Below are 11,872 nucleotides of genomic sequence, written 5' to 3'. Positions count from 1 at the left end.
ATTGATCCATACCTAGCTTCAATTTCATCCATTCTGGAGTTTCTGACTAAACTTTTCAATGAAGGGGCTGCTACAGCTACCATTAGAGTTCAATTATCAGCAGTCTTGAACTTTCATCTTGGTGTCCAGGGTTCTAATGTCATGTCACATCTACTCTCTAAAGCCTTTCTCAAGTGTACTATTCACTATTCACTTGAGACCACCAGTCAAAACTCCAGCCATGCCATGGAATCTAAATTTTGTTATTTCCCAAATTGTATTACTCCCTTTCGTACCAGCCTCATCTTGTGATTTAAAATATCTCTCATGGAAGACCATATTTTTAATAGCCATCACTTATGCTCGGAGGATTTTTGAGTTACAGGCCTTGACCATCCAACCTTCTTATCTGATTTTCCATAATGACAGTCTCTCGCTCAGAACTAATCCATCATTTTTACCCAAAGTTTGTTCAGAGACAAATCTCAAGCAATATATTGAATTCCCCGTTTTCTTCCCTAAATACACAAATAAGATGGAACACATGCTGCACAAACTTGATGTTCATAGGCAGTTCCGATTTTATTTGGACAGGACCAAACAGTTCAGAAAAACAGAACAGCTCTGTCTCTTTTTCGGAATCAAAAAAAGGTGCTCCAGTGACAAAAGTCATCTTGCCAAGATGGTTATCAGATTGCATTTCTTTCACTTTTACAGTTCAGTGAATGCTCCATTACAACAAAAAATAAAGGCCCACTCTACTAGAGCTATATCTACCTCATCAGCCTTCTCTGCTAAGTTACCATTAGATACTATTTGTGCAGCAGCTACCTGGTCAAGGTCTCATACCTTCATCACTCATTACAAAGTAGACCAGGCCTCCAGGGACAGGGCTTCCTTTGGTTCTACTGTTCTGAAGAACATTCTTCCATGAGCCACCCGAGAAAGGTGGTGCTTGGGATGCTACCCATCAGTAAGAATGAATGGCAAGATAGAACAACTTTACATAAAGAAGTTATGTACTGACCATAACGTTCCATGTGAGTTGTTCATCTCGCCTTCATTCTTAAGTCCGACCCTCCAACCCCCATCCAGTCTACTTGAGGTCTGAGACTTCTTTTGTTTATGGTGCATTGTCTCTTATCCAGTTCTTAGGGTGGCATATTAATAGTCATAGGTAGCCAGTTGGCAGCAAACAAGATCTGAGGGAAGATCAATGTGCATCATGGGATAGGGAGTTGGTCTTGAGCTGGTTGAAGACCTCGAGTTTTTGCAGTTGGCCGAGTCAGAGCCGAGGATCATCTCCGAACCCATCAGTAAGAATAAAGGCGAGATGAACAACTCACATGGAACATTATGGTGAGTACATAACTTCTTTTTCATATCTCTGGAACCATAGGTGTTATGAACAGAAGTATAAATGGCAAACTCTTCAGCACAAACTGTTTAGTAATTCTGTAGGTTCTAGGAGTTAAACTGAATTTTATAAGTCACAGTAAACCAGTAGCTGTTACATTTGTAAAATTTTGTAAACAACTTACAGTATTTCAGCAACCACTAAAGTTACACACACATACTGCATCTGCAGTTAACTCCTACTGACACCTCTAGGCATGGTTCTCAGATGAGATAATTGGCTAGACTTAAAATGGCTCTCAAGGGCAGTTAGCCTAGTATAAGCTGATTTATCTTATCTGTCATTCTCTTGCCCCGAGAGTCCATATATTGGGTAAAATCAGGTTATATTGGCTAGGTTTGTAATGGCTCTTAAGTTGTTAGCCGAGTAATCTGTAAACCTAAACTTATCAAGTTAGAAAAATATTACAGATTTACAGGCAGACGGTTCACAGATGTCACCAATTTTGCCCAAGCAGAGGCAAGACAGAACAAAGGCCATTCTCATGTGTATACACATTTCAGGTCCTCATTTGTGTTGTGCTCTCCAGAAACCATTGTATCATTTCCTTTTGCAGAAAATATCACATCAACTTTTTCTTAGATTTACTGTGAGAAAGCATAACAAACTAAACCAGTTCTGCCACCCATTACAGGACAAGGGCTTAATTACGACAGCCCAGAGCAATAGACTGTCAATACAGACAGATTTCAACATACATAATTTAACTGTGTGCTTGTGTTTCAGAGTTATAGTCCTCTACTACTTTTTAAGTGGTCTAGCACAGGAAATTCAAGATGTTGTATTTCACATTTGAAACTGTAGATTCATGCTTTTCACTTTATTTATTCCCTTTGACATTTGCAACAGTGAAAAGTCACCAGGTTGCACACACTTTGTAGACCAAACGATTTACTACTAGGGAATAAAAACGAGAGTGAGAGAGGAAAAATACATACCATCGTTTAATCATTTTTTGGTCTGTCATCAGTCTTAGCATCAAAGTATGTACGTGACTTTGCTTTTTGGCCTGTGGAATATCAGATTTGTGTTTCTCGATTCTCCTTTGCTGATGGCAGTCGGTTTCCTCTGATAAATTGTAGTACTTAGCTTGGGGTACATTTGATGGTCACAACACTGTAATTCAGAACATTAAGACTACATTTTTGTTTTGTCTCTTAATTGCGATTAATGTGTACTACTTTGGCTAAGCAGTAAAAATATGTGGTGTAGCTGTCATACTGAAAGTGGTTAATTATGCAAGCAAAACTTGAGCAAGTCATGTTATGTGTATTTTGTGTATACTTTAGAGTAACATTTGTTGTATCATTGATTATTTTAGTGCATGCAGGAAGTCCCCTTGGAGAGCTTCACCGGTGTGTTCGGGATCGAATTAAAATCAGCGTTCACATCCGTACTTTTAAGGGTTTAAGAGGTGTTTGCTCTGGATTCCTGGTTGCCTTTGACAAATTCTGGAACATGGTAATGTATTTCACTGTCCCCTGTCTTGTTGGTAATTTCCATCTTTGAGGAGTCTGCCTTTTTCTGTTAAAAAGTATTAACTTTTATCTTCTATTTAATTGGTGCAGAAAACCTTCAAACTTTTATAAGGGGCTGTCAGTTACTATTTTTTTTAAATATAAAAAAAAAAAAAAGTAAAACCATGAACAGATTTTAGGCTTTGTGCTTGGAGGGCTCTAGCTTTTACACTTCTGAGTCAGAGGCAAAGAGGCTGTAAATTTGTATTTTGATTTGTATCATAGGTGTGTGCCCCATCTTTACATTTTAGTGGCGAGTAAAGATTTGATGTTTACAGAATTTTTTTTAAGTAGCAGCTCTAACCAGCTTACATTTCAAGGCTTTGTGCAGCAGGAGATCTGCTGTTACCAGTGGATGTCCTTATATTCAGTGTTGCAGTATTCTTTACATATGGGATTGATCTGCCATGAAAGCCCAACCTCAGCCAGTATACCAAAGCCTATCAGAATTTTATGGTACACCGAACATCACAGATACAGTCCCCACATTGCATGGGTCATAAGTGAAGTCTGGATGTGCCATCTTCAGAACGTCTTTGCCACAAGTCCGAATGCATCTCCAGATCATCTTGTCTGCATTTCTACATCATTTTCCGCTAGTTACACACATTGTTGAGTTCATTGTTCCATCATCTACATCTGCTGGTACCAAGCCTTGGCAGATAAGTACCCCATAGGGGTTTTGATTTTTGTTTTTTGCTGCTCCATGGGGTTAATGACATCCAGGAAGGGTAAATGCCAGTGCAGGAGAAAGATTCCCCATAAAGATTGCCTTGGTAATTGTCTCTTTTGCTTAGGAGCCTCTCACAACCATACAACCTGTCCAATTCTCCAGGCTTTTGTTCCAAAAACCCTTTGTAGTAGATTTGTATCTCAAAAACCAGCAGCTTAAGCTTTTCGCCAAAGATATAGTTGAAGGAATTTCCCACCCCAAGGATCAGCCATTATTGAAGAAGATGAAAAATTTAAGACCGGATGCTTCCGCTGTCCAGCCTTTGTTTGGTGTCTCTCCTGAGGTTGTTGAGAACCTGGATGCTCGCCCGACCTTATCGTTGGATTCTTCATCTGTGACTGGTTTATAGGCCAGCGAGGACTGACTGGCAGCATGTCCAATGAAGCTGTGCAGGCGTTCAGTTAAGACATTCGGGGGGGGGGGGGCATGGTTGATTGTTTCCAAGGGGACTAGGGGTGTTCTGCAGATTGCAGTGAGGGAAGAAGTTCCTACTATGATCATCAAATGTAGGCCTAGTTCAGAGCCTTCTACATTCTATACAGCAGACGTTCCTTTAAAGAGGAAACAAAAAAACAAAACATCTTTCTCCTGTGCCTAGGAATTCACAGAGTGAGTGGCAGGCCTTTACTCAAGGATTGTTTAATGCATTGATGACTTTAAAGTCTCCTCAAGTGGTTTCTGTCCTTACAGCAAAAAGGCCCAGGGAACAAGATTCCTCTGAAGAAGACTCAGATTCTAATGAAGAATCCCTTGCTTATTCTTCCCAGATTCAGTCTCCTTTGGACTATGGTTCATAGGAGGAGGAATGTAATAGTCCTGATACTCCCTTTGAAGAACTTTCTTTTGGGGATATCACCAGGAGGATGGATTTATTTAAGTGCGATTGTGCACAGTTCTCTGACATTCATAAAAGGTGGTATGAGCTGCTGCAGATGAAATCCCCTAAATCTTCTGCTGTTCCTCCTGTTTTGGCTGCTTTGTTTGATGCCTTCTCCAATTCCTCTAAAGCTCCTGATTCTCTTCCTCCTGCTCCCGTGAAGCTTGATAGATTTTATGGGGTGCCTGAAGATGCAATGTCTTGTATATATGTCCTGCTGCTGACCCCTCTGTGATGTCTGTAGCTTCCGACAAGCCTTCTCAACTGCTTCCTTCCTCTAAGTTACTGCCTTCTGACAAAGAAAGCAGAACCATGGAAAGATTATGTAAGAAGGTTTACACCTGTGCTACTTTGGCTTGCAGGGCTATTAATTATCAGACCCTTATGTCCAGATATGTCTTGGCCCTTCTTTCTCAGGCATGCCAGCTTATCTCTGACCTTCCAGACTCCGAAGGTAAAACTTTTGCTCGCTCTTTGCTAGGGGCTTCATCTCAGGTGGTTCATCATTCCATTAAATGCAGTTATGAAGCAGCAGATGCCTCTTCTAGGGCTGTTGCATTTGGCACTGTAATGAGAAGGTATTCTTGCCTTAGGCTTCAACCTTGACTTGGTGATATCAAGGCTAAGCTGATGGGTTTTACTCTTGATAGTAAACTTTTGTTTGGGCAGGCTGCTGATGATCTATTTAAGTCCCTTCAGGACAAAGGGAAGGCCTTACAGGACTTGAAACATGCATTTGTCTCTCTAGTATTGCTTCTGCTGAAATATTAATAGTCAACTGTCACCTTAACCCCTATAAAAAAATTGGCCATTGTATCCATATACATCCCCCCAGTGGACAACATCCCTATCCTTGAAAACTTAATCTCTTGGCTCACCCTAAATGTTCCTTACGAAATCATTGTACTTGGCGATGTAAATATGGGGTTGGACCACTCTTTTTTCCTCATCTCCTACTCATAGTCTCTATCTGTGTGGCTTCCACCAACTAATATCTTCCCCTACCAGGTACAACGGAAGCTCTACTTCAGGATCTATAATAGACTGGATCCTTGGTTCTGACCCTTGTCTCTGCCATAATTCCGGCATTCTCCCTAACTTTCTAAGTGACCATTCCCCTATTTATATCCATACATACTCCCAACACCCTCCCAAAGAAACCTTTACAGAGAATGTCGTGATCTGACTCGCTTCAATTCAGACAATTTCATCTCCACTTTGTCCAACATAAACTGGTCCTTCCTTAAAAATCTCCCCCTTAATGATGCTGCAACCTCTTTCAATACTCTATTTCTAGATGTACTAAACTCCATGCCACCTTCCAGGAAAATCAGGGTAAAATCAAAATGTGCTCCCTGGTTAACTAAGCAGACACACTTTCATGCATTAAAGGTATGCTGCCTGGAAAACTTGGGCCAGAAATAAAACTCCTCCCTTATTACAAAGCTACAAGGAACTTAGAAACAGGTGTAAAAATAGTTATCTGAGACAAAAAAAACTTTCTTTGCCTCCAGCCAAAGTAGCCCACATAACAACCCTAAAAAATGTTGGTCTACCATAAATAAAATCTTCCACCCTGGTAATCCTCCTACCCCCAACCCATTCCCTCTCAATACTGCCTCAGAGACTGCTGCTCTTTTAAATAATTACTATATTGAAACAATCCAGAAACTAACTCTAAATTGCTCTACTGTCTCATTTCTACCTTTACATCCCAGTCCTCCTTCCTCCAATGCATTCTTCCTGTAAGCAGTTCCCATTGCCTTCATCAAATCCCAACTAAATTAACTTAACTCATTCACTCCAGTGGAGCTCAGGAAGTTTGCACTGTAACTTCCAATGTAAGCTTCCACCTAAGCTTTTTGACAGAATCAAATTATGTCCTCACCTTTCAAACAAATGTTCATATTTCTAGAACCATATGGGTTTTGAAAGAAGTATGAATGTCAAACTCTTCAGCACAAACTATTTTTATCATGGTAGAAGGTTTTAAGTTCTAGGTCTTAAACCAAATTTTATGTCACAGTAAATGCAGTAACTATTATATTTGTAATCGTTTGTAAACAACGTACAGTATCCCAGCAGCCACTCAAGTTACACACATACTGTCAGCAGCATTTTATTCATCTAGCTTGAGAGCTTTTGTATGAGGCTAAGGAGTTATCTCTGTGTCACTTGGTTGTTGAAATATTTAGAATAATGTGAAAATTATATCTATATAAATTAATATCATAAAAACAACAGTTAATATCTAATGTTAAGTTGTCAATCTCGCCTTCATTCTTGCTTGATGGGTTCGGAGCCGATCCCTCGGCTCCGACTCGGCACTTGCTAAGCTCGAGAGTCACTTCTACCAGCTCGAGGCAGCCCCATATCCCATGATGCAAGGCGGTAAGTACCCAGATCTCGTTTGCCGCTTCGCTTATGAGGTCCTCCTTTTACCAGCTCCTGGTAAGTGATTCACTTTTTGGATATTTAAGCCCCTTTTTTCTTAAAAACCCTTAATTATTAGTTTTTGGTTAATTATTTACATTTTGTGACAGAAAATCCCTGTCTTTTCTAATTTATTTTAGTCAAACTTTACCCATCCCATCCCCTCCCTGTTAGGGTGTGTGTGTTTGTTTATAGAAATACCTTTTGGTATTTTATTTAAGTTAATTTTTTGACTGGTGTGTGTGTGTGTTTGTGTAAAGCACCATGTCAAAGGAGAGGGTCTCAGGTTTTAAGAAGTGTGACTCGTGCTGTCAGAAGATGTCTCTGACAGACGGTCACACTTCTTGCCTGTATTGCCTGGGGACTCTTCACCTGCAGGACTCCTGTGCTATTTGTCATTCCTTCAGCCAGAGAGTCCTGCAGGAAAGACGCAACAAACTGATCCTTAGGGGCCTTCTTAAGCCGGAGGGCTCTCCAGCTAAGTCGGCTCCACCTAAATCAGTTAAATCTTCCAAGGCCCAGGCTTCTGTGTCTAAGCCTGCGGCCTCGGCCCGACTCGTTCGAGTCGAGATCGCTCCGCTGGAGCCGATTCTGGCTTAACAAAGCCCTCGGCACCGATGGCTATCGGTTCCGAATCTGTATCGACCACTTCGGTGTCGGCTCCGATCGGTTCCGACACCCATGTGGCACAGGCATCGGTGTCGGCTCCGATCGGCTCCGACACCGTTACTTTGGTGGCTGTATCGGCTCCGGCTGGAGCCGATACATCGAGGCTTCCTGTCGGCTCCGAAGTCGGCTCCGGCAGGATCTATAGTATCGGCTCGATGGCTCATTCCAGGAAGAGGTCGAGGTCTCCTTCCTTGGAGCCGATACTTTCGGCTCCGGCTTCACCTCTTCTTTCAGAACGGAGCCATCGGAGCCGATCTTCAAGGTCATCCAGACTGTCAGATCATGACCTAGAGAGAGTGGTCAGTAGATTACTTAAGTCACAGGTACTGGCCCAAATGTTACATAGTCCGTCTCAACAGACGACTGTTGGTCCACACCCCGTTACAGTTCCTCCTTCAACTCTACCCCAGAGCTTGGAGTTGGAGTCTTCGGGAATGGTTACTGCTACGGCTGGAGGACGGATACCCCCTTCTGTTCCTTCAGCCTCTACTCTTATCTCCTCTTCGAGACCTTCCTTAGAGGGATTTGGTGGTCGGGCTTCCATGGTCTCCTCCGAGGGGGTGAGTGGCATCGGACCCTTGTCCGAACCCGCTCTTCCCCTTGGAGCCTCGGCCTTGGTGAGCTCGGCTCCGACATCTGCCTCGGAGGCTTCCCTTCGGTGGTCCCTGGAGTTCCTAGCTCTTCGGAGCGGGTTCTCTCGGACCTGCCTGGGAGGGGAGCATTCGAGGTGATGAAGAGTGTACTGGCCACTGGTATCAGTCAGCAGTCTGTTCCCGTAGCTCCTCCCTCTATAGTACCTGTTGACATCTCTGCCACTTCTCTTGCTACAGGACCCAGAGATCCTCCGCCTCAGGTTTCCCATTGGGAATTTCCCCTCTTCCGAGGATTCTCCTGATGTTTCGGGAGATCCTCCTAGGAAGAGGACTTGTAAGAGGAAGCATGTAGACTCCCGAGTCTGTCACCGGATACTGACTTTGATGAGTCAGCGGGATCCCTAGATCCCCTCTGAGGATGTCTCCTTCTCAGACATCCTAGAACTCCTGAAACAGAGGGGAAACTGGCCCACCAACAATCCCTCTGAGGATGAGTCAGTATACCTAGAGGCGTTTGGATCTCGGCCTTCCACCTCCTGGGTGTCTCCGCCTTTCGACCCCCTTATGCAGGTTATTGCACGAAAGGCGTGGGCAGCTCCTGACTCTGTAGAGCCAGTCCCTAGGAGGCCTTCAAAATTTATCACTGCCCCGTGTGACAAGCAATTCCTCACTAAGGGTGTCCCCGCTGATGCCATGGTGGTGGCTGCGGACACCAAAAAGGAACTTGCAGATCCTTCCGTGCCCGTCCATCCTCCTAATAAGGACTCTAGGACCATGGATAGGTACGGTAAGCGGATGTTTTCCTCAGCGACCTTTGCTATGCGTTCGCTGAATTACCTATGTCACTTCACCAGACTCCAGAGGGATATCCTTAAGGAGCTGGGTGAAGTAGTACAGGATCCTACAGCTGCAGGAGCTCAAGAAAAGATTGCTTCGCAGCTAGGAACCCTTAATTCCATTGCAAACTCCTCCATGCGGCTAATATCTTATGCTGCTGATGGAGCGAGTAGAGCCGCAGGTACAGGTGTGGCTCTTAGACGCCAAGCCTGGATGCGGCTATGTGATTTTGCGGATCCCTTTAAGGCGTCCTTCACAAATTCTCCCTTTGATGGGTCAGCTTTGTTTGGCCCTCAGGTGAAGGAAACCTTGACCAGGTGCGAACAGGACGGCAAGACTCTTTCTGCTGTTGGAGTCCGTTTTTCCACCCCTTCTAGACCTTATCCCAAAGGACAGAAAGGTGGGAAAATGTGGTTCCGTAAATCCCAAGGAGTCACGCCGGATTCACGTGGTCACTTTACCCCTAGAGGCAGAGGGGGTAACAACAACAGACGCCGCTCTAGAGGCAGAGGGGGTCCGAAAAACCAGGGAAACAGAGAGCCTCTCTCTGACAAGCCCTTTCAGCATCCCTGAGGTGTTGCCCGGCTGTCCCTCCTTGGAGGCAGTCGGGGGAAGATTATCACTGTACCCAGAAGCCTGGCATTCCCTCACTCACGACAGATGGGTACAGTCGATCATATCCAAGGGTTACATAATTCCTTTCGAGGAAAGTCCCTTCCCTCAAATACCCTTCCAGATGTACCACCGGTCTAAGGGAAATTGCAGAGTTAGAAGTCTCAAAACTACTGCAAAAAGAGCCATTCAGCCAGTTACAATAGACCATTCAGAGCCGGAATCTACTCAAGGTTCTTTTTGGTCCCCAAAAGACGGGAGACTGGAGACCAATATTGGATCTCAGCAGACTCAACAAGTCTGTCAGGAAGACAAGATTCGAATGGTCACTCTTCAGTCAATTCTGCCCTTCTTACAGAAGGACAACTGGATGTGCTCAATAGATCTTCAGGATGCGTACTATCACATCAAAATTCACAGACGCTCCAGGAGATTTCTCCGCTGGCTGGGGTCCAGTCATTTCCAGTTCAGAGCCCTGCCCTTGGGTCTCACTACAGCCCCAAAGTGTTCACCAAATGCATGGCAGTGGTCACGGCTCACCTGAGACGCCAAGGATTCCAGGTGTTTCCGTATCTCGACGACTGGCTCCTGTCAGCCACCACCAGGCATCAGCTTATACAAGCCAGGGATTACACAATAGACCTTTGTTCTCATTTGGGCATCTCAATCAACTTCGAAAAGTCATCCTTATCGCCCTGCCAGTCTATTACCTTCATAGGCGCAAACTTAAACACTGTTCGGATGTCAGCTACCCTTACAGATCAAAGAGTTTCAGACATTCAGAGTCATGTCAGGATCATTCTGGCCAGCAAGAAAGTACAGGCCAGAATGGTTCTAAAGGTATTAGGTCTCATGGCTGCGGCCATTACTCTTCTTCCCTGGCTCGATTCTACATGCGCCTTCTTCAGTGGATGCTGTTCACACAATGGTCATACCAGCAACTTCCAATGCGTCACCAGATTCTGGTGACACAGACATGCAAAGAGCATCTTGCTTGGTGGATCACATCGCCTCAGGTTCACCAAGGCAGGTACTTTGTACCCCCATCCCCGATAGCCACTGTCACCACGGATGCCTCCCTGATCGGGTGGGGGTCATTATCAGGGCAGGATGGTTCATGGGGCGTGGCAGCCGCTCGAGTACCATCTGCACATAAATGTCCTGGAGATGAGAGCAGTGCTTTTAACGTTGCAAGCCCTCAACGACTTTCTTCCCGTAGGGACAATTGCAGTCCACACAGACAACATGTCTGTAGTTTGGTATATCAACAAACAGGGCGGAACCATGTCCTACCCCTTGTGTCGAGAAGCGCTCAGACTATGGCAATGGGCGATCTCCTCTCATCGGTTTCTGGTAGCAACGCATATCCCTGGGAAAACCAACATTGTAGCGGACAGATTGAGCAGAGCTATTCTCATGCCTCACGAGTGGTCTCTCAAGCAATCTATAGCGGAAGAGATTTTTCTGGAATGGGGTCGTCCATGTTGCGATCTTTTTGCTACTCCCCAAAACAGCAAATGTCCAGACTTCTTCAGCCTCTTCCCTCTATCAGGCCATCCCCCCAGAGATGCTCTGACCCAGGATTGGCCCCAGGGACTTCTTTATGCCTTCCCTCCATTTCCTCTGATCCCTCAGGTGATCCAGAAAGCTACCGTTTTGAGAGCCAAATTGATTCTCATTGCCCCTTACTGGCCTCGACAAGTTTGGTTCCCGTTCCTCCATCATCACCTTTTGGTGCAGCCTTGGCATCTGGACCCAGTGCCAGATCTTCTGATTCACCAATCGGGTCAGCTGCACCAGTCAATCCCTTCTCTCAACCTCACAGCATGGTTGCTCCACTTCCTTCCTTAGCCAGGCTTCCTTTGATCTCTAACCCAGTTAGAGACATCATAGTAGCTTCACTTAAATCCTCTACCAGGAGGATTTATACAAGCAAATGGAAACGTTTCTCTTATTGGGCTAAGGCCCAGAATATTGATCCTTTTACTGCCCCTGTTCAGGCAGTACTGGACTTCTTAGCAGAGATTTTTCATGCAGGCTCCTCTTCTTCCACAGTCAGAGTTCAATTGGCTGCTATTTCCAATTTTCATGTCGGGATAGCAGATCATAATATTATGTCCCATAGGCTCTGCAGGGCCTTCTTGAAAGGAATTTTCCTACTAAAGCCTCCAATCAGGAATCCTCCTCCTCAGTGGGATCTAAATT

The 11,872-nt window shown here is 44.6% G+C and overlaps 1 protein-coding gene across 1 annotated transcript in view; it reads left to right on the top strand.

The window, feature by feature from the left end:
- Positions 1 to 2,632: 2,632 nt before the first annotated feature.
- LSM11 (LSM11, U7 small nuclear RNA associated) overlaps positions 2,633 to 11,872 on the top strand; it is a 403,670-nt gene continuing 394,430 nt past the window's right edge. Inside the window, exon 1 of the mRNA XM_044069908.1 lies at positions 2,633 to 2,857. Within this exon, the coding sequence (XP_043925843.1) occupies positions 2,633 to 2,857 (225 nt within the window). The remainder of the gene's footprint in view (positions 2,858 to 11,872) is intronic.

The sequence above is a fragment of the Protopterus annectens genome, chromosome 4.part0 (assembly GCF_019279795.1).
Source record: "Protopterus annectens isolate FY-2018-M chromosome 4.part0, PAN1.0, whole genome shotgun sequence".
Taxonomy (NCBI): Eukaryota; Metazoa; Chordata; order Ceratodontiformes; family Protopteridae; genus Protopterus; species Protopterus annectens.
This window is presented reverse-complemented; position numbering and strand designations above follow the sequence as displayed.